The sequence below is a fragment of the Zonotrichia albicollis genome, chromosome 3, assembly GCF_047830755.1.
Source record: "Zonotrichia albicollis isolate bZonAlb1 chromosome 3, bZonAlb1.hap1, whole genome shotgun sequence".
NCBI lineage: Eukaryota > Metazoa > Chordata > Aves > Passeriformes > Passerellidae > Zonotrichia > Zonotrichia albicollis.
The window spans coordinates 7,284,151-7,308,153 of record NC_133821.1 but is presented as its reverse complement, the minus strand read 5'-3'; the positions used below and the strand labels follow the sequence as shown (position 1 = coordinate 7,308,153).

The 24,003-nt window shown below is 39.4% G+C and overlaps 1 protein-coding gene across 1 annotated transcript in view; it reads left to right on the top strand.

Moving 5' to 3' along the window:
• The window catches only part of CRYBG1 (crystallin beta-gamma domain containing 1), a 96,496-nt gene that overhangs the window by 22,290 nt on the left and 50,203 nt on the right, over window positions 1-24,003 (top strand). The window contains exon 2 of the mRNA XM_005493007.4: window positions 9,330-9,459. Within this exon, the coding sequence (XP_005493064.2) occupies window positions 9,330-9,459 (130 nt within the window). The remainder of the gene's footprint in view (window positions 1-9,329; window positions 9,460-24,003) is intronic.

The following is a 24,003-nucleotide window of genomic DNA, read 5'->3' as shown; positions in this document are numbered from 1 at the left end:
ATGTGTATTTTCAGGCAAATGAGAAAATCCTTAGTGATAACTTTTGCAATAAAGTTATAATTACTTAAAGCCTGAAATAATAAAGTCTATTATTAAGTCTGGAAGCAACAAAATGTCTCATATTACACAAGCTGACTTGTCTAAGTATAATTCTATGTTTTCCTGCTAGTTCTTACTGAATTTGTCATTTCAATTCAATTTTCCATTCCTGACATCAAAAAGAAGTTGTTTAATCATTTTAGTAAATTGTTCTGTCTTTCTTCTTAAAGCTCAGTAAAATTTTAATGGCCAGTTTTCAAAGCTGAATTTACAAAGCTAAGTCTACATTCTTAATTGGTGCCTTTCTAGTGCCACTTTAAAAAAGAAAAATTATTGCTTTTTTTTCTGCAGCATGTTTGCAACTGTAGGTTACCTAGGTATTTAGACTGTTGATATTCAGAAGTGACATAATAAATCTACATTAATGCAATTTGTAATCACAAATCTCCAGTGAAGGTAAGCTGCTGTGTTATTTTGTGAGCAAACGGTGGCTCAGTGCCTTGTTGCCAAAAGTCTGAGTTTCAATTGGGCTCAGCATAATTGATGCAAATGTGGAATGGCTGGTACCACACTAGATGCTTGTCTTTGTTCTAGACAGTGGGCTAATTTAGCTCATGAAATCAACTCATTTTAGGTCAGTTCCTTTGCTGAAATTGCAGGGTGTGGTTTATGAAGATTTTGATGCACAGATAAATGGATGAGTTTATGCAGCACCGGCCAAACCTCGCAGGTCCTGTGAGGTTCTCCACTCTCAGGCTGTGCTGCCAGGGGCTCACCCTCACGCTGGGCTCAGGGACCTGCACAGGGCCTGCTCACTGGCCAGTGGGTGCAGGGGAGGGCATTAGGCTGCTGAAAGGCCATGGAATCTTCTGGGATCTCGTGCTGTCCCCAGCCACAGCCGGACCTGTGGTCATTCATTCCCCTGTGACAAGAGTGTCCCCAGCACGAGACCGAGCCCTCAGGGGTGTGTAACAGTGCATCCCTCCCTCCCTGCTGCCTCTGTGCCCATCTTGCACAGCCTTTCCTGCCTTTGGACTGTGGGGACTTGAGAGCCTTGTTTTGGTGTATGCAAACCTGTTTCATCCCTTCTTGTGGGCAGAAACGTTCTTCCCAAGAATTAAAGACTTTCCTACTTGTAGCTGGAATTGCACTGTATTTAGAGTTGTCCGGATGAATTGGACTTATATTCTAAGTTCCATTTTGTTTCCACTAAAGTGGAACTTTAGTCCAAGGCAGATTACAACATACTCACAACAAACTTTAAAGAGCACAGACCTTGCTGATTTTTTTTTCAACTATCACTTTGAACCATAATGCTTAAACTCACATAAAAGAGCAGGTGGGGAAATGTTGCAAGTGTGAGTCTGGATGTTCAAAAGCATTTTCATGTCCCTGAATTTGTAAACAGCCTTCTGTATCTCCCACTGTAGCTACAGAAAGTAGGAAAATGATGCAGTAACGTGATGTTTCTGTTCCTCAAGTCATGGTGAGTCAATATGAACAAAGCAAGACAAGCATCATGTGTTTAAAGAAATGAGTGATGCTGGCTTTTTGTCTCCTCAGTCAAACTGCTTCATCTGGTTCTTTGAGCTTCTTACTGTACAAAATGAGATATTACCTGTGTTAGGTAACTCAATGTGATGATTATTGTTTATACAATGCTTTAAAGCTAGGCCAGAGCATAAATATCAAGATGAGCTTTTCACTCATTGAGATAGTCCACTTCAGCATAGTTACAACTGGCCTAGGGGCAGGGATATTATTAGTTCATTGCCCACCAAAACTGGAATTTAACTTTTCTTGGGCTTGCTGGATGCTACTGTAATATTTATTAGACATGATTTGTTTTATATTACTACAAAGCAACAAAGTTCATTATATATTTTCTCTGGCACAACTGTCAAAACAATTTCATAGGCTATCAAAAGTTGCCCATACTTACACATATTCAAGGAATCAGGTTTCCCCTGACAGGTTTCTCTGTACAGATTCATTTTTTCCCAAAAGTTAGGAGTTGAAAAATTGCAGCAGAAAATTCCAGGAGTATTTTACAAGGCCAGTTTTTCATAACCAACTTTAGCTGTCTCCCAGACATGGCTGTGTACATGAAGCTGATGTAATGTCAACACTTGGCTGTGGGAGGAATGGAGTGGTTATTGAAGGCATCGTGGGTTTGTTGGGGCACACCTGGCATCTGTGTAGAGGTGCCACCCAGTGGCTGGATGATAATAATGAGCTTTTCTGATTAATTAAAAAAGGCCAAAAAAAGGGGGGAAAAAACTACTTAAAGGAGTACATCTTATATTAGTACTAATATTGTACTAAGTTTTGGGATTTTTTTAAATATCGCTGTCAGCACAGAGAGTTCAGTTTCACAAAAATAAGTAACTGACAAAATTTGTTAATGGTCTTCAAATTACAGAATAAAAATAGAGCTTCAGTAATTTGAATAGTCTCCAAGTGATGAAATGACAAAATGTATTCCTCCTTTGAAATGAGGTTTTAGAAAGTGGATCAGTACAAGTTCCAGTTATTTTGTACCAAACCACATTTTTGTTTGTTGTTAAATTGTAATTTTTCCTATGCAAATGAGGGCTAGAAATACAACTAAAGGGGAGTGATTGTTTGTGGTAGGGATTAACTGAAATTTATGATGTATCTCCTCATAGGAATGTCAATACAGAATGATAGTAACCTGGTTTGTAGATATAAAAAGTGAGTTGCTGTGAAGATACTTAAGATACAAAGATACTTAAGACAGCAAGATACAAAATTAAATTTATTACAGTTAATTCCATAGTTGAGAACATCAGGAGGCAAAATAATGAAAGGGTGAATGAGCATCTGGCAGAAGCCTGGTATAGGTAAAACTCTATGCTACTATTCATTAATATTTTAATTAGTTATATAATGACAGATTTCTGGGCAGCTAACTCCATCATTCATTAAATTTCCAGATTATCTAGCAGATAACCTTAAAGTTCAACTTTGTAATTGGATTTTATAATTCATCTTTCTGAAGCGTCTTTACTGGATTTTTTCCTAGTTAATAGAGGTACTAAAAAGTTTAAACATATTTAATAATTGTGGTAATTTCTATGACAGAGGGGCTTTTTGATTTTGTAAAACAGAAGATCAGTTGGAATAAGAAAGCAGAAGCTGCTTGGATTCACTGTGTTAAAGATTTGGCAGAGCAGCACTGTGTCTGTGTTAGCACTCAGAAAAACATGTTTTGAAGGCCTAATGACTGTAGCATTTCCAGCTGCACGCTGTTTGAAGTGCAGGAAAGCCAGAACCTTGGAGCCATTTCATCTCATGATGAAGTTGCTCAGAGCTTCAGCAAACTGCCAAATGCAAACAAATACATTTAATAACCTGAAATTAATATATTGTACTGGGAAGGCGGTAGAAAGAAAAAAACAAATACATATAGGAGTGGAAGTGGACAACAAGTACGACAAGTTTGTGGTGTGAAGGTGGCTCAGAAAAGCTCTGTGCAGTCTTTGTGTGAGCAAATGTATCGTGGAACAAAGCAACGAGGCAGCAGACCTGCTCTTTGTGGTTTTTTGTGTGAGTCGAGCAGGGACACTGTGGGCAGCTCTGGACACAGCCTTGCTGGAGAGGTCTTGTCAGAAGGAAACAGAGAGGAGAACATGGGAATTCCTTCACAGAACGGGAAGATGATGCTAAATAATGGTTGTGAGTGAGAGATACAGCTGAAGCCTGCAAGTATTTAAATGGTGTGAATTTGCCAAACAAAGGAAGGAATGATTTAGGCTGAATTAGTAAGGCAGAGTGGAGTAACTATAACAAAGGGTACTTTTAGGTGAGGTATTAACCCTGTTATTAAGACATATGAGAAAACACCTTGAAGTAAGCCAGTAGGAATACTTCTGTGCTGACAAGATGTGACCTAAGGTAGTTTAAAAAGACTTTTCTATCTCTAGGATCTAGAACAGTGGAGGCAGAAAGGTAAAACTCAATTCACCTGTGAATCTGAAGCCTGGCCATTAGATGGCAGGGTGCTGGCACAAGAGGCTGTGTGCCTCCCCACCACTTCTAAGTGCCATGCCCAAGGAGGAGCTCTGAGACAAACATCAGTCCCAAGGCCTGGGAGAAGTTTAAAATGCTCAGTTTCCATATAAAAATCACACACACACACATATCCTGTCACTCCCACGATAGAAGGACATGCAGTACATGTCCCCCAAGCATACGTCTGTTCAAAGACGTGTCTGCTCCAGATTTCCACCCCTTGAAACTCTGTGTGAGTAGGTAGGTGTGTGCAAGAGGTGTCCCAGCATAGCAATCACTTTGTTATAACAGAGCTGAAGTTGGCTCTTCTGTTGTATGACCAGGGACACAGATGTGGGATTGCTGAGGCAGTGGGAAGAGGTGATATAGATGTGGTAAGTAGCTTGCTGCAGACTGTTCAGGGAGTCCACATACTGGTTCTGTGGAAAAGATGACAGAAAGAATAACAAGCAGTAGCTTTGAATGGAAAACTTCAGCCCAGAGCAGGCTGTTTGAAATGCTCAAAATATATTAAGGCTGTAAAGACAGCAACTCAAATAATGCACAATTAAAAAACCCTTGTTTAAAACAGTCTGCACAGCTAAAGGATCTGCCCCAAGGAGTGATCCTTATGGATGCATCCACAACTCTTTTGCCTCTGGAGTGAACTGTTTGTGTTTGTGCTGCCTAACATTTGACCTGGGTCCGATGCCCCCATGGCTCTAAGATTGTAATTATATTTTTGTGGCTTCAGTTCAAAGTGTTTGAAGTAATGTGAAGGTTGCTTTGCTGCCTGCAAGACTGGTGTTTTCATAGCATTATGCCAAAAGTATGCTGTGGGGTGTGGGGCACACAGAGGCTGTCTGAGGACAAGAGGCTGGTTGGGATGGTGGAGGGCAGGAGAAGCCACTATTGGTCTAGTCCTATCCTTGCTGGGACATCCTCAGGGCAGTCTGGATGATCCACAGAGCTGGAAAAGCCTTGGCTTTTCCTCGGAGAGAAGCAGTCTGTCTCCTTCAGGAAGAGTCCAAGCACACGGTGCTGCATGTGTGGAACAGCTGGCAAGGGCACCAGGACCAGGGAATGAACCAGGGAGGTAAATTATTTGTTGGCATAGATGCATCTATCATAGTCATGAGCACTGAGGTGGTGGATGAACCAGAGAAATGCCCCTTACTGCTCTTCATGTTGTTCTGTGTTTTGCAGTAAATCTTTAGTCAGTCATTTTGCTGATCAAATTGATATTTGCTGCTCCCAGGGAAAAATTCTAGTCCTCATATGGTGTGGGAGGGGGAAGACTGGGTAGAGGATCTGAATAAACAAACAAAATATCTTTCCATTGTAATCAAGTTGCTCTTGCTCATGCATGCTCTCTCTTAAAAAATGATCTCATACTGTGTTGATTGAAAAGTAGGAATTAATAGGCAAGAACAATATACTGGATACAGACTGCAGAAAAACAGCAGATGGGAGATGGATTGCAGGGCTGAATATGATGGATTATGAGGCAAGCTATGTGTGTAAAATTTATAAGGATGCTAGTTTAGTAAGCATTGTTAGGTTAAAATGTATGGCAACCCGCTCTCTTCTTTTTGTTAGTGAGTTGTTTGCTCATTGCTCCTACATTGTCTTTACATATTTTTGTCTACAAGCTATTTCCCTTCAAAATTATTTGTAATTGTCATATTTCAAGTCAGTATGTTAAGATAGTTAATAAGATAACATTGTGTTGCTACTAAGGATTAAGGCATGGACAGGTAAGAGTGATGGGGCCAAACTGTGTGGTCTGCAGCATAGAGAGAGCACTGCCAGGTCAGTTCCCATCTGGTGGTTTCCTTTTCAAGTCAGTAGTTCTGCTGTAAATCAGGTAAAGAGAAGATGGATATACCTACAGAACTTCTCCTTCCTTCTTTTCATGCCTCATGCTCTCTCCAAAAACTTGATAATTTCTAAGGCCTCCCTCTTTCTCTTTGCTTCACTGTAAAATTAGTCATTTCTGTAACTAATAGCTGTATGAAAATATGTGTGCTGGTTTTGACTGGCATAGAGTTAATTTTCTTCATGATAGCAGGTATGGGGGTATGGTTTGGATTTGTGCTGGAAACGGCAGAGGTAACGTGGGGCTGTTGTAGTTACTGCTGAGCAAAATGTCTGGGAGGGTTTCATAACATGCTCAGTGTGTTGCAAGCACCTTCTCCCCCCAGAGCCTCGGGGCTCTGAGCAAGTGGGAATGGTTACACAAACACGCCTGGGTGAGAAAAGCAAGGGTGTGGGTTGACAGTGCCTCAGTTTCCCTATGGTGACTGTCCCTTGCACCACAGTGAGTTTCCCCACCGTGCATTGGGGTGAGCTGCTCTGCATCTGGGCTGGAAGGAGAGAATTTGGCTGGGCAGCTGGGGCAGAGGAGGTGCAGCCCTGTGCCCTCACACCCTGTCTTGCCCTCGGGAGCTTGTGTGTGTGCCCATGCCTTGGGGCGGGAAGCGTACTGCAGTGTTTCCCTGGAAAACTGCCCAGTGCCATAAAGGAAAACTTGGAGGCTCTGGTGAGCTCAGCTCGTCAGCAGATTGTTGAGAGGATAGACTTCAAACTGTGAAGAAATTCAAAGAGCACCTTTTCTCACCTGTTTGGAAATCTGAAGCTGGCTGTTTTCCAGTGCAACATCTTTGGGTTGAAACCTCCCAGGCTGCTTCTGTCAACTCTGGTTTTTGGTGTGAAATTGTGTCCTTAAAAAACAAAAAGGTGCCTGAAAGAATCAGTGCTGCTTCACTGCATTCTGAAAGCAGCAGCTTTCTGGCTACCCCACTGCAGATATTCCAGCACCCTGAGGCCTAGTGGTGTCTTAGGGACGGATGGCCATCAGGAGTGGGCACAGGGGACAAGGTGTGAGGATGTCCCCAAGGAGGCCCAGCCTTCATTGGTGGAAGGGAGTCAGCAGGTGTCTCCCAGGTGGATGTTGCTAGTTTGCCTGGGGACCAGCACAGCCCCCTTCTGGAGCAGGACAAAAGATATCCTAGTGAAATTTCCACCTACGAAATGTTTGCCTTCCAGAGCTTCCTCTGGCTTCCTTTTGGCATTTGGCATTTAGTGATGTGTTATTTCTGACACAGGTTCATTGTGTACCACTTGGGGTGCAGATGCTTGTCCCAGCCCAGCAGCACCATGGCAGATGGTGGCCTCTTGCAGAGTGTCAGTGTCACCTCAACAGCTGACAGCTCTTCCATCCACTTCCCTTGGTGTGCCATAATTTTCCTCCTCCTCACCCTGACTTCTTATGCAGACTTCAGCCAAACACCTTCCAGTTCTCCTGCCCATATCACATCACTTGTTCCATTGCTCTGGGTGGCAGGGTTGACAGTCCCCAGCCTACTGTTGCTCCCTTCAGCAATATCAACCATGGACAGGGTAGGTAAGGTGCCACAGGATCTTCCAGCACTACCTGAGCAGCTTTTTAATGTGACTTTTGAGTTTTCTCACATGCAATGTGTGTGGAACCACCCCAAAAGCAAGCTCTATCAGGGAGGCAGAACATGAAAATCAAGATGGACAGCTCAAAGTCAGCTATGTCCTGGGGAAGGTAACCAGCTATTAAGAGTGATGCAGCTTCTTCCTTAGAAATAGGTAAATAAACAAAATAATTGCACATGTTTATTGGGATATGTGTTAAAATGTCAAAACATTTTCACCACAATTATGCAATAAACTGAACAACTTTATAAATACACCTGAGGCTTTTCTGCTCACTTATTCACTCTTTGAAAACTCTATATGAAAGTCAGTTATAAAACTGAATTTGCAAATAAAGCTGTACAAACAGACCTGGATTTGGGACAATGTGATGAGTCTAGAAAAGAAGCCTGTGGGAAAAAAGTAGTTTTGTTCCAGCCAAAATGGAAAATATGCATATTTTGAGGACAAAACAAAAACATTTTGAAACTTTCTTTTTTTCTGTGGAAGCAAAATATTTGATGAGTGTGTTTTTTCTGCCTAGAGATCTTTCAATGCTTCAAACTGGGGTGAGTTCATTGGATGGCTGACACTGAGGTGGTTGCCTGTGAAGCTCCACTTGCCTTGTGAAGAGAAGGTGGAGAACTGGGGCTTGTTCAGTTTTGGAGAGGAGACAGCTTTGGGTGTAATGGAGACGAACCCAGACTTTGCACAGTGGTGCATGGTGGGAAGACAAGAACAAAAAGTTGATAAAGGGGAGACTCAGATTAGATGTAAGAGAAAACATTTTCACTGTTGCCTAGAGAGGTTGTGATGTCTCTGCCCTTGCATATTTTCAGGGGTTGGTTGGGTAAAGTCCTGAGCAACCTGATGTGTTCCCATAGCTGAGCCCACTTCAGGCAGGACATTGCACCAGAGACCTCTTGGGGTCCCTTCCAACCTAAATTGTCCTATGAAAAATTCAGTCAAATTTTGAAATAAAAATATCAAAATACATACCATTTTGAAAAAGCTACATTTTAACCAACTGTTGAATCATCTGAAGGACAAAAATATATAAACTGTTATATTTATCAACCTTGTAATAAAACTATCTTCAGAGAATTCTGGATTCTTGCTACTTCGACTTTTCAGACAGTGAAATGAAAGAGATTTTATAACTTGGTCAGTTTTTACTATTTTATTTCTCTCTTGAGAGGAGACTAAGTGAACTTTTTCACATTCTTTGGATTCAGAATTTGAAATTTACCACTGTGGAGTAAACATAACCAAATTAGGTTCCTTAAGTTTTAGGACTGACTTGCTTGAAATGAATGTATTGCTTTAAAGATTGTATACACTTCTATTGGGACAGCCTCTTCCCAATAAGTGACTTGTTCTGAGAATTCAACTGATCCTTTACTGAGATGGCTTCCAGAAGGAAAGTGAACGGAACATGTGATGTAATGTGGAGCTGTAAACTCCAAATGTTGTAATCTGCTGTCTCTGAAGAGGTGGAGTGACAGAAGATAAGACGACTAATTTTTCTGCCTTGTGGCTCTGATGTGGTTATCCTGCTGAGTGTTGTATTTGGATTTTGGTTGTTCCATTATCAGGAAAAAGCTGACAAGTTAGTTTCAGAGACCTAAAGCAGGTGGGATGAATTAATGTCTAAGAAGAGGAGCAAGTAGCTTAGCTAAAATAAAGCAGTAAACTTGCCAAGTACCAGAAGCCTGGAACCACTGCAACAGGAAAAAACATCTTAGTGTTTTATCAGAAATACAGCAAACGCTGACTCATGTGGTTTTTTTTGCTAGGATGCATTAACTGAGCCATGTTTCCTCTCCTTGCAGGTACTATGATGTGTCGGGCAGGCGCTGCACTGCTCAGGAGAACCAAACACCCTCAGTAATCTGCCCCCACTCTTACGCTCTGCCAGCAATATCAATGTCTACTGCCTCACTGCCAGCAGCACTTAGAAAGGTAGGAGAAAACGAAATATATGTGTTTATATAAATATAGATAAATGCACTTACATATATCATGGAGGTGTCTACTCTGAAAACAGAATTTAACCCAAAGTATAATTGGAATCTTCCTTTAAAAGGCCTGTGTTTGAAGTACTGGAAAATTTTCAAATTAATAACATGTACGGAAATAAGGAAGGTACATAATGACTTTAGCTGGCATGAAGAGACAAAAAAGAAAAAGGCTCGAGGAGATCTTCCACATGTTTCCACAAACCATATGGCTTTTTTCTTTTGTTCATAAAAAATATGTAAGCCAAAATAATAAAGGAACAACACCTACATTTCTATAGTTCCCCACTTACCCCATACTGGTTTTCTCCCAAATTTGCCCTAAACCAGGACACTCAGTGAGTTTTTTAACTAGAGAAGGAGGAATGGCTACACGTTTGTTTCTAGCGTTCATTTAGCTCATGTAGTGTTACTCATTTGCTTGGCAGCAGTATTACTGCATGGAAGCAAGCTAGGGAAAATGCTAATTACTCCTGTTCTAATGTGAGAACTTAATTTCAGATTGCAGACAAAGTTGTGCAATGCCATTCTTGTCTTTATTGTAATGTTTCCGTGGAGAGAGAAATACTATTTTTCCACATTAACAAAAGTACTCAGCAGGCCAGTAATTGAAAAGGTTTCTTTCTTCTTGGTTGTGGAACTAATATTCATCTGAATATATTTGATGAAGGCTTAAAATATTCTGTCTTTAAAACAAACACATTTATTTTTCAGTCTTCTCATGCCAGCAAATTTAATCTACTAACTTCTGCATTTGGAAAAGACTCATTGGTCTTTAGCTGAATACACAAATAACACAACCCCCAAATACCCCTTTTGGTCTCATTCAGGATCTTAGTTCTATTGGTGCTGTTGAAATATCCTACAAAAAGATCTCAGTTCTTCACAAAACAGCAAAATGGCACATTTGCTGTACTGGGGTGACATTGCATTGCAGGAGACCTAGCTGTGAAATTGGCTTTCCAACAGAAAAAATTGCTGTTCACCCTACTGCTGTCTGGTATATTAGCTTCTTCCAGGGACTTCTAGAAAAGCAAGTAGATGTTTGGTATTTTTCAGTGGAAAGAATAGGAGGGTTCAGCTGTTGCTTAGAAAGCTCTAAGTTGGCATTTAGTTCTTCTTTTGAAAAAATTTGTTCATACTTACAGCTAAATTAAACTGTTAGGGTTTTCATTTCTCTAACCTGGAATCAATCCATTTTTACTAAGAACATTTAAAGCCTTTTAAATGAAGCTTCTGAAAGTGAGTGAGACTAGGCCACATAATTTTATACTTTGATGTATAATGCAAAAGTCTGATTGTTAGATAAATTATAAAAATCATGGAAAATGCCTGGGGGGTGTTCGTGTGTTTGTGTGAATTCAGCAGTTTCTTTTGTATTGGGATAATCTCCTAATATGTGTAATAACACAGTCACCTGCTGATGACAGATGGTTTATGGGGATTGGGATTTAAGGAAGCCCTGCCTTCCCTCGGCATTTCTTGTGGGAGAGTGATAGAAAATGGTGGATTAGAAAACATAAGCTGTTTGCATCAGGCTCCTCTCTGTTGCTGTTCTTTCTATGGAAATCTGTTCATAAGCCTTTCAAAGGTAAATGTACTGAGTAGAGTCTTGCAGAATAATGTACCCAGACTAATTTGTTTTATCCTCTGTTTTTGCCTAATTCATATTATTCCCTTTACCTTGGGTAATTAAGAACTGACTCCAGCAATGACTAAGACAAGCTCTCCTACATTCTTTTGTTAATTAAACAGTCTTCCTACAAAATTTTGCTTATCAGTCTTTGGAGCTCATAAAACCTTAGTTTTGTTTCCTGGGTGAAAAAATGTAATTTGATTTTGCTTCTTTCCTTTTTTATGGTAGTGGCTATTAAATGATGGTGTTCACTTTCACCTAGATTGCCTTTTCCTCTCAGCCAGTTCATGCCCTGCTAGTCAGCAGAAGATCTAAAATAGCCACTCCCTTAATGGCTTTCTTTACCTTCTAAAGAAAAAGCTGTCCCCAGCGTATTCCAAGAACTTGTTGGACTGTCTCCTTCTTGTATTTATTTTTCAACAGAAAAAAATTAATTTCAAGAAGTAATTAAAACCATCAGGTTCTGTCCTTTTGGATGCTTCGCTTGTGTGATCAAAAAACAAAACTTCTCTCCACCCAAAAACTAGTCTATAATAAACTGCTATCTTAGTGTATCCTGGTTTTCCCTTTTCATCTTCTTCCAGGATTGTTTAACAAATCTTCATCTCGCCTCTTCCTGTACTTCACAGCAACTGTTCTCGATGCTCAAGTGCAACTTTGTTTCTCTTTCTTATTGTTTGACTTCCAAAGTGATAGTAAAACAGCAGGATATTAAAAACTGTTGAAGATTAATTGCTTGATAGTATCACTCAGTGAGTAAATGTTGTGTTGCCCAAATTATATGGCAGAAATACTTCTTTTTACTACATCCTTTTCTTAGGAAAAGAGAGGTATCCTTCTGCAACAATATTTCTTTCTCATCAAATACTTCTGGTGTTGATTCAGACATTCTTCTGGTTCTGTACAGATTTCCACTTTCTTTTCCTTTGCAAGGCCTTCTGGAATCTGTAATTTTGTTTATTGTTAGCTTCTGATTGGAACAACCAAAAATGTCAGTTCTATAACAATGAAAGAGAGATTCAGAGTGCTCCTATAAAAAACAAATTGCATATGTTTATTAAGTCACTGGAGTTAACTGGATCTATGAGAAATAAAAAATCATATAAATTTGAGTATATATTTCATTTTTGGGTTTGATCCCCTTATAGGCCACTCACTTAAAAGTTGGCCTTGATTATCCTTGGGAGTCCCTTTTAACTCAGTGATCCTGCTTAATTCTTAACTTTTCTAGTCCTGTGCTATTTAATGTGCAAAACATTTGTTTCATGAAATTGAAGATTAGCTGGTTTTCCTCTGGTATTTTGGCAAATAGACATTTGATAACCCATTATTAAATATTAAAAAGTCCTCAGAAATGATTTCTAGATGTCAGATCCATGAAAGACACTATTTATAGATTCTAAAACTCAGCTTATTCCTTTTCCCAAATAATACATTACATCACTGGTTACATTTTCCGGTTTTGCTAGTTAAGGCTAAATAGGAGCATTTGGAGCATTTCACTTGAGTTTGTTTGCAAGTGAAGGCAGAATGGCTTTCTTAGATTCCTGTTTATATCTACAACGTCTGTGTGGATTCACATTGAGGATTGCCTGAGCTGTCATATAGCCTACACTGCATGAAGTAGATAGCTGTGGCTATGATCTTATTATCTGTTTTTTATATCTTTTAGACTTATTAATAAAACAGAGTGGCCAGTGTTCTCACTATGAATGAAGAAACAACTTCCTGAATGTTTGGCTCATTTCATTCTCTTTGGATAAATAATTCAATTTGAGAACCAAATCATGGATGAAGTGTGTGTTTTGCAATCATGCAGCTTCAGCAGGGACAAAATACTTATACCAAGGGTGAAGGTCCTACCTGTGCTATGGCAAACTCAAATGACCTTAAATTATGTAGTTAAAGACAAACACATGTTAAGCTGATAGGCTTCTGTATGGTTACACTGAAAGGCATTTATTCCCCTAGAGAACAATTTCAAATTTAGATTGGCTTCTGCTGATAGTAAAATGAATGAATGAAAATAGAGTTTGTATTGCTTCATTATTTATATATTTCCTCTGCATTAGGAAAAAAATCTAGACTTTAAAATTCCATGTGAGATACTTAGGTTTCAACATCTTTTCTTCTAAGTCACATCTGTGTGCTCTAATGCTGTCTCTCCTCTTATATTCAGGTGTTGATTAGTCATATTTTCAGATTTATAACCAGGTACCTGTCCAAAGGTTTCTCAGGATTTTTCATCTAGATAAGAGTTCTCACACCTACTTGCTACCTGAGCACAGCCACTGCCTTTCACACAAAGATTCAGTTCCATGACATGAATATTCATTGAAGGAAACTGGGTGGAGTACTTCTAACACCCAGGTGTGGCTATGGAAGCCCATTTTGATTCTGTGTTAAATTACTGGATTAAATGAGTTTATTCTATCGCTGCCTTTGCCATATTCCTGAGACAGCAGATATGCAGATCCCTAATTCCTCCTGCTCTTGTAACTCATCTTTCAAGCTGATAGTTCATCAAGGTCTAAGATGTTTTCATGTTAGGATTCCTCATCTGCTGCTTTAATTTTTGTCTGCCTTGCTTGGAGAAATGTTAGCAAGACATTCAGCCTAGCTTATCATACTGCTTTTTCTTACAGTGGTTTGTTTTCTCAAGAAATAACAAAACCTGAAGTCTGTTTGGGATCCATGGGGTTACTAAATTACCTCCCAGAGTTATGTTTAAATGGTAGAAAGAAGGCATTTTGTACTGTCAGTTGATAAACTTCCATACCAAGTAAGTGAAAAAGCAGGTGAGTCACTTTCCAAAGTAACAGACAACAAAATTATCAGTTCATGGATAGGTGAGAGGAACCTGTCCACAGGAGAACAAGTTGTTGCCTTAAGGTTCACCCCAATTTTTAATAGATAAGGCCTCTCAGTGGTTAACCAATCTCCTCCCAGAATTTGAGACCAAAAGAAGAGAAGGCCTCCTTGGGACAGAAAGCTAAACAAAACCTGGTAGCCAAGGTCCTACAACGTGAGTCATGCAGGGGCTGACAATATTTGCTGATGCTGGTTTTCTCAAAGGAGAAAAAACCCCCACAATTCCAAGAGAACACAAACCTGCCTTGTGCAAAGACTGAAGGGAGAAAAGGAGAGGAAATGATATGACACTGTAGCATCTTTTTCTTTTGAGGTGAAGGGGAGTTAGAGGAAGGCAGTCACCTAAGAGAGGCCTAGGTGAGGGGGCTGGGTTTTTCTTTGGTTTTGTTTTGTTTTCTTTTACAATCTAAATAGTTCCTCTCTCAGCTGTTTGGAATAGGTTATATCTTTCCAGATAATTAAATGTTGCAGCAGGACATATTTTTATTATATTATCTGGAAAAAGACAGGGAAAAAATCCTACCCGGTGCTGTGCTGCATGTCTGGATTCTTGCCAAAGTTTTTCTGTGTTTAACTACACTTATGCTCAACTTTCTTTTCCTCTTCTTTGGTATAACTGTTGTGTTATAAAAATTACTGGTAAAATTGCTGTTATTCCTTGTGTGGGAAATATGGCCAGGGCACTCAGGGTGTTTGTGCTCCTCTCTGAGAGGGCACGTTCATTGCAGACAGGTCATTTGCTACCAAGTGGTTCCAGTCACCATCCTTCCCCAAGTGTAACTTGTTTCCCTGAAATAATGGTCACACTTTCCACCTCCCTCCCAGGCTTAACCAGTTGAATCATTTTCCTTTCCTTTTCTATTTCTTTTCTTCCTTTTTATTTTTTTCTTTTTTTCTATTAGGAATTCTCCCTTGCTAATAGACACATAGAGTCAAAATCCCTTGATAATCCCTACACAAAGCTGGCATTCACTTACTTCCTTTTCAGTTACTCATATTTGTGCTCACTCTGCTGGGGCTACTTTTTAATCATGTTGCTCCTCACTGTCATCCCTGCAGAGGAGAGAGTAGCTTCCCATGTTTTAAATTTAAAGTATAACTTTTAAGTTCTTCATGTAGACAGGTCTGCTTGTGAGAGTTACCTGCATGTGATGTGCCTCGGGTTCACTAATTTATGGGAAATCTGAATAAATACATTTCTTTCATTTAAATCAATCAAAAAACCAGCAATAAATATTTTATAGGCTAAAATATGTGTAGTAATTTTATTTAAATTTTTATTTATAAACATATACAGATATGTATGTGTGGGTGAATATTTAAATGTAGATATGAACTGAAGGAGTTTTGGGGGATATTATTCATAAGCCATGGCTTTGGGATTGCTGTCCTGATGTCTTTGTATCAGTTGAAGAAAACAGTATATAGAGAGGATGGAAAAAGAACAGATGTGGTGAAGCATGGATCACATGAGAGTTCTTTGGCAACACCCAGAACAGCTACATTATTCATTGTCTGTATGGCTTTTAATAGGATGCTGTAGTGCTGAGCAGCACAGTAATTCCTTATTATACTTTCAATGCAATTTGTTCCTATTCTTGGGCTCCAACCATGATGTGTTGGACAAGAAAGTGATGTTAATAGGAGAAGAATACTCAAGTCTTTACTTTGAAATTCATGGGGGGGAAGTAATCAAATTCTCAAACCAAACAAGTTGAGTAGGGTGGAGAAATGTGGGAAGGGAAAAAGAATGCTTCATTTAGCCCTCACCATGCCAGTATTTCTTATAGGGTTGACAAAGTATTTATACACTTAACAAATATTTAACTTGCTCTGTCCCTTAAATGTTTGGAGTTTTTTAAGATGTTTAGCTCTGAGTCATGCTCTGAAATAACTGATACAGAAATATTTTTTCAGATTTATTTAGTTGATAAATATGCAATTCATAATTAAAAACACAACATCACCATAAACATCAAGAAAAAACCCATAATTTAGAGAGTACTGAAGTCATTATGGAAGTCAGGAAATGCAGAACTGGGACAGAATTTAAAGGCTGACAATTTAAGTCACAGTGATGTCTCCCACAAACACTTGTGTTCCAAAAAGCCACTGTATATTAATTTACTTGTCCACAGTGTTTGATGAGTAGTGTCATAAACCAGTAAACTGATATGGCATGGCAAATGTTAAAACCCACAAAGCACAGGGGGAATAATTTGAATATAACTTCTATCAAAGCTTTTTCTGCAGAGAGAATATTTAGGAGCATGGTCTACAGAGGCATAATGGCAGTGTTGACTACCATAAGTATATTTAACTGAAAGGGGTGCTCAGGATCATGGAAACAAAGCAAAATTTACCCTGTCATGTCCAGATAATCTCTTTAATACCACCTGCCAGCAAGAACCCCCATGTCGGTGAGCTCTTCCTAAAGAACAGCCCTAAGTAAGACTGTAGGACTGAACTTCGCTTTTGTTAATTCTTTCATTTTTAATAACACATAGTACTGTCTTTTAACATGGACCTTTCTCAACATTAATACTTAAAAATACAGAAGTAGCAGAGCCCTTATATTACTTTTAATACTGCACAGGTGCTGTTGTACCTGTAGGAATGCTGAATCAGGACACTTGGGCAGCCAACTGCAGTTGTAAGTCAGCATTGGTGAGACTTATTCCACTGATAGAACCTAGATAGCATGTCTGGTTTTATGGAAAATAATAAAGAGGAGTGTGATAGGAATTGGTGTACATCAAGCCCATTTGCCTTTGTTCTGTGATAATTGCACATCCATTGCTTTACCTGTGTCTGCTCTTTGTTAAGGACTTGATAGGAGGAAGGAAGAGGAGACAAGAGGAAGGCCAGAGAGGAGGGATCAAAAATATGGAACAAAACCTAGCTAAAATCACAAATCAAGAACAATTAATTATTAATAGATAAAATACACAGCAGATAGGAAAGAAAACTAACCCAAAAATGGAAGTAGGAGTGTTCAGAAGACTGAATAAGCAGTTTCTGTTGTTTAAATGCTTTTGGTTACAGGATAAAAAGTTTGTACTTTTCTAGGATTCTGCTGTAAGCCAGGTTTATTTTATGTCTCTGCTTAAAGAACTGCAGTTTTGATATTTGCATCCCTAAAAGATTAAGTGATTCATAGTAGAATTGCCTTTCTAACATGATTGATCTGAGACACACAACAGAATTAAGGATTCCTTAGTTTAGAGTATCCATAATGATACAAACCTTTGGTCAAGCATCATTCTGCCCAGGTTTCCCAGGACACAGCAAGCATTCATAAAACTGCAGCAGAGATGCTCTGGATACAAAGATATGATTCTTTAACAGAGAAAGATAACAGGTATGTCCTCAACTCAGCCATGTTTCCTAATAGTGAAGACAGAAGAATCAAGCAACTAGTTATACGTGCAGTGTCATACTCACTGTGTAGAGAGAACCAAAATTCTGAGAAGTCAAGATGTCAAAAAGCTTGGGCATCAGGTCCACTAGAAAACTATCTGATTATTGTGATTTGGCTTTAGCCTGCTGAAGACATGCTCATCCTTTTGTCTTCCAAAAAGTCTGGAAATCTATGGCTAATTACAGCACAAGAAAGGTTCTCAGCTATCCATGACAAAAGCTCTCAGAGTATTGCTCAACAAAATTACTTCTCTGCTTAATAAAATCCTGTGCTGCTGACTAGACTGATGGCATCATGGCAATTTCCTTGTCGGTTAACTTTTTTTCCATATTCCCAGCTCATTATTCCTCTTATCCCCATTTGAACCACAAATTCACTTCAGTATTAACTTACAAAGGTTTTCATTTTGCTGTTTCCAACATGGCTAAAACACCAACTCTCTTATTTCCTAAAAATAACATCTAGGTTAGGTTATGTCCTATTATTATGGCTGCATCAGAGAGACCTTGAAAACATCTTTTATATTTCTGCTGCTTTTTGGTGAGATTAATAGGAGAGCATCTAAGCTGTGGCTGATAGTAGGTGTACAGGACTACAGCTGACAATGAACATGGGCCTTAGAAAAGGGCAAAACATAGGAGGGAAGATGGCATGGAGTTATGCATCATTTTCATAGAAGGAACATAGGTCCTGCAGTATTGGTGCAGGAGGAATCTATGTTGTAGTCTAATACTTTGGCATTCAAGATGGCAGTGGATGTACTGAGTCAAGAAGGCTTCACCCCTTTAGAATATACTTGAAGGTGGGGATACCAGTAAATTCTTACTCTGATAGACATCTTTCAAGTAGTCACAAAGTTTATTGAGGAGATTGTTGGGGTTTTATATATACAGTTAAAAACACCCAAACAAACTTGAACTTGTATCAGACAATTTGCATTTATTTATTCTTGGCTGGCAACTTAGGACAGCTGTCACTTGGACAATTGTCCTTCCAAGCAATTCAATAAATTCATCTTGATGCAGGTGAAGTATAAAAAGGTTATGTTCAATTCTATATTGGATCTGAATCCTGAATAGTACTCATATTCAGCTCTGTTTGGAATTGAATTTCATCTGAGTTATTGCATGCTCCATGTAATATTGTGAACAAATTTAGTGGAAGCAGTGGATAAAAATGTGTTTCCTTTAGAGAGGATTAATGATGGCCTAAAGTCATGTGAGCAGTCGTCCTGGAATGTGATAGTGCTGAGGTCTTCAGGGCTGGGCTGCTGAATAAACTGCAGTCTCCCAGGCAGGGACAAAATAAAAGGTCTATCAAACCAGCACACGTCTGCGCTTTGCACGAGTGAGATAATGTGGAGCCACATACTCACTGTGGTATTGCCCAGGGAAGGCAATGAACCCTTCATGCATTGCAAATTGTTTAGGAGGTCTGTCATCAATGATCAAGCATTGACAGTACAAAATGACTATGGTAATGGTGACATGGGAGCGTGCACCAGGCAGTCTGGTATTATCGGTGACCATCCTTTATCTGCCCCGCCTCTGTGCATCATCGTGCCAAACATGCAGCTACATAGCATTTCAACATTGCACAGGTGTTACTTATGCTAGTATGTAACTTTTCCTTAGGATGACAGCCGGCACTTTACTGCTTTCTTCCCAAGGGTATACTCCTCCCTTCTCTTTCCCTTGGTGAGTAAAGTCCTGTGAAATTGCTCTTTAAATCACCAGGGATTTGTTTCTGGCCTCTGTGCTGGGCTGTGCAGAGATCTGCAGTCTGGAGAGCCGAGGACTTGTCCTGCATCGTGCTTTTCTTGTACCATTTCCACACTTGCGCAATGTGTTGGAATGGTTTTCAGAATCTTGGCAGCTAGCTCTGCTCTCTCCTTGGGTGTGGCCCTCTTTCCATTTTGCCACGCTATGTGACCAAGTGGCTCACAGTACCCTCAGATCTGAGGAGGTTGCGACACACAGCTTTTGCTATTAGTCCATTCCTTCTGACCAGGCTTTTGCCACTTTTTAAGCTGTATGTGACAATTAGGAATGCGTGTATGCATACATATATGTGTAATTTATTGCTCTGTAGTGACAGCTGCAGTGTAATAAAGGGTTTGAAGAGGGCAGTCATGAAAAACTTCATCTTTCTGTTTTTATTGTCTCAAGAACTGAATTAGAGTGAATAAGCTGGAATGCTTCTTCACTTACCTCTTTAAAACAACCACTCAACCTGCCATGGCTCAATATCTGCAAAAGCAAAGTATGACCCACTTAAAAAACCAAACTGCCTAAACTACTGTTTCAATAAGATTTAGAGATTGTAAAAGAAATCTACCATTCCTTCAAACTAGTATTGTTCATACAATTTTCAAAATCACAGGGCGGTAACATTTCACCAGATAAGTTTTCAGTTTGTTGTGGTTACAAATACTATCTAAAGATTTAAATAGAATATAATGTTTTGTACTATAGACTTTGGTTTTTATGATGGAAGTTTGACATCTTAATTTCCTCTGAATCATACGTTATGACATGCAAATGAAAATTTATCTTCTTTTCTTCTCCTGTCTCTACAATTCTCCTCTCCCCTTTTTTTTGTTCTTTTCCTTTTACCATTTTGCTTTCTAGGAGGGTATATTTGCTGGGGGAAAAAAAAACCCCAACAACAAAAGAGAATAATTGTCTCAGAGGAAAACAGAGATTAAAAAGTTTAGCTTTTGAAAAGTCTGAAAAATCTGACAAACTATGCCATAAATGTTTAGCAACCAGAGTTCAGATAGAAAGAACATGAAGATCTGTTTAGTTTTTTTATGTTTCCTCTGGAGAAATTTGTGATTTTAAAAGGTTTATCAGAGGTAATTCTGGATATTTCCCCTCCCTCTTCTCTGTGGGAGTTTTGAAGGTTTTGTTTCTGGAAACACAAAGGGTATCTTTTGTTTGTCTGGTGTGTCAGACAGTTTTTATTAGATAAATTTCTGTCTCTAGGACCTGAAAAAGACTCCCACTTTCCAAACACGGGAGATGTGTAGACAGTTAGTGAGGGTTTTTCCCCAAGTGTCTGCCAAGCAAAAGAGAAGCTCCCCCTGCTTGTGGCTGGCTGCTGTTCAGAGCCTTGTGCACAGCTGGGAAACTGAAAAGCTTTGTCAGGTTCACCATGTGGCCAGCTGGGAAAGCCTGGGCTGCAGGAGAGAAAAACAGTGGAGTCACCTGCAGAGGAAAAGGGTAGGTAGCTAGAGAAAAACCCTACAGAGTAGCAGGGATTTGGATTCCCAGCCTTTCCCAACAGGTGCCAAGAAGGCGTGGGAGGGAAGTGGTAGATTAGGAGCAGGGGAGAAGACTCACGCCTGCCTTCTGCATACAGGAAACACTTGTTGTCTACCAGGTTTTAATGGTCAACAACCACCTCCCTCCTGCATTCCAAAGCCCAGCAAATAATGGAGTGAGCTTATGCAAAGGGGACTCCAGGAGTTGGTAATGGAGTGGTTTTGCTGTAATTTATTTAGAAAGTACCTAAAATAGTTTGAGCCCAACACTAGAACTGTTGTAGCTAAAACTATGGTTAGTTATGATGCTTTTTGAAGGGTTAGCTTTAAAAGTACCTTTGTCAAATCTGTTGTTCTAAGCCACAGATACCAAAGGCAATCGTGGACTATGTTGGATTGGCCTATATCCAAACTAACAACTTCAGAAATTCAAGTGCAGAATCAATAACTCTCTATATTTCTTGGCATTTTCTGGAAATCTGGGCGTTTTTGAACTGTACAGTTTCAACCAGTTTAATCTAATTCCCTCTTGCATTATTGTTCATCCACAAAATATCTTTTTAGAGGTAAGACATGATGTGGGTTTTTTAATACCAAGTAGGAATTAGAAATTTTATCCAATTATCCACCAATAAGAGTAACGCAATTTAAATGCTGTTGTAGTTGTATCTCTTTAGTAGCTAATATTTAGTAGTTGAAGTGCACAGTAGCATAATGCAGCCTGACTGTAGTAATTAATCTGTAATAGCAGGAAAACATGTATCTCCCTCTTTTCTTCATAAGTAATAATGCATCTCTTTTCTAGACAGATGCAATGTTTATTTTAATGCTTTCTACATAAATTAGTTCTGTTTGGAGCCTAAAATAAACACACCTAAGAATAAAAATGCATTTCATGAGAACATTTCCTCTTAGAAGTTTCTCTTGCTTAATGGAGAATATTGCGATATGGAAGTAATTGTGGGATTATAAGCAAAGAGTTGGAAGGACTATTCCACTTAATTTACATTTTTGCCCACAACACTATAGGGAACCAGTGGGTTTGGAGCCATTCCCATTTTCTTCATACTGGTTTAATAAAGTTTATTCTAACCAATATTGAGGCACTTTGCTGTAATAATTCCTGTAAGAAATAATATTAATGAATTCCAGAAGCCTTAGGTGCATGCTGTTATTTGGAATAAATGCTAAGTTATAGTATTGTAATTCAGATGTAAAATGAGGTATCCAGCTAATTTTTATGAAGTCAGGATAAGATATTTTAGTAATAACAGTTCCTTGTGCTTAAAGTTCTTCATCTGTAAATGCTGGAAAATCTGTACATCAAAGAAGTTACCAAGGAGTGTAAACACTTTATACATTTCATAAAAGGGCTTTTTGAAGCTCACAGGCCATCAAACCCAAATTTTCCAAAACAGCTGCTGTGTTGGGCACCTCAGTATTGGGGGGCTGACTTGAGACACAATTCAGTTGAAAAGTACCAAATGATACCCTGGTATGAAGTGTAATAGGATTTACATCACATGATTTTAATCTGTTTAATGAGAGCTTCTGAGGAGAAGAGAGACTACATTAATTTAATATTTAAATACAGTTTGATTAAATATTGTCATTTTTCATTCTGCTGAGTAGTTTTCAGAGTCAGAACCATACATTAATTTTTTCTGTCACAGAACCATCACATCAACTTTGCAAAGCCGGCATGTTAAACATGTAGTTCACTTTGTTGTTTATGAAATTTGGCTTTGATCAAATTAGCAGTCCAATTTGCAGTTTGTTTACTGTCTTTATTCTTTCACAATTTAACGGCCTCACCTTACTAACACAGTGCTCACAAGGATGGCTTTCTGCCTCTTGCCTTGTGACAGCCTATTCTACTGTGCCTGACTGAGGGAAAGTCCCCATGTTGCTAGCAAGGCTTTTAGTTTTCCATTTATAGTTTCAGACTGTCTGCTACCCAAGGAAAAAATCCCCAGTTTTATAAATTTCAAATTACATAATGAGTTACTTTTAGGTATCTAGAGTTAGAGCTGCTGAAAGACACTTTGGGGCTTTAGTTAACTAACTCCTGTTCTCTAGACTGAATTAAAACTGCAGGTGAGACCTAGGTTTCCTACCTAGTACTGTGAGACAATCTATAACCTTCCTCTGCTGAGCACTTACAGCCAGCTAAAAGGAAGCACTGGGCACAGGAGTGTATTAGAAATTCTGCCTTACTCTTGAGCTACATAGAATCATAGAATATCCTGAGTTGGAAGGGCAAAGTCCAACACCTGGCCATGCACAGGACACCCCTAGAGTCACACCATGTGCCTGAGAGCATTGTCCAAACACTTCTTGAACCCTGTCAGGCTGGTGCTGTGACCACTTCCCTGGGGAGCCTGTTCCTGTGCCCAGCCATCCTCTGGGTGAAGAATCTTTTCCTGATATCAAACCTAAACCACCCCTGACACAACTTCAGGCCATTCCCTCAGGCCCTGTTGCTGGGCACCACAGAGAAGGGATCAGTGCTTGCCCCTACTCTTGCCCTCACAAGGTTGTAGAGGGCAGTGGGTCTCCCCTCAGTCTCCTCCAGGCTGAACAAGCCAAGTGACCTCAGCTGCTCCTTAAGATCCTTCACCATTTTTGTGACCTTTATTTGGAAACTTTCTAACAGCTTAATATCCTTGTTATGTTGTGGTGCCCAAAAATGTACACAGGACTCAAGGTGAGGCCAGGTGCAGTGTCATGTAGAGATGTCCAGGAAAAGCCAGCTCAGTTAACCAGCACACAGCAGCCACATCAGTGTCCTCTTTGGCAGAGACTGATAATATATGTGGTTCTGTAAGATTAATTCCTTTTTGCCTATAATCATTTAATGTAATGCTGCAAGACTTTTTCAAGACTTTCCAGGCTGCTGAGCTCCTATTGACAGCAGTAGTTTTGTGTGAATACATGGGGAAGAGATGAAGATTGATGGTGCTTAAGAAAGCTGATTTCCTGAGACTGATTGTTCCGTCTGTGGTACAGATACTCCTAAGTTTGCAGGAAAGGAATCATATTTCTTATCTCTGGTAACTATGTACAAATACTTCACCTAAAAGAAGGAAGTGTTGCAGTAAGCTAAATTAGATAATTTATGTTAATTTATACTAACCAGTGCACACCATTTAGGGTTAGTGACAGGACACTGTACACTCTCACGAAACAGAAGAAACCTACAAGTGTAGAAGAATGAGGCCTGCTAAATCAAAACCACTGACGTAATAGGTTCTTTATCATTGTCAATTGCATTCAGAAATGAAAAAAGCAAAGG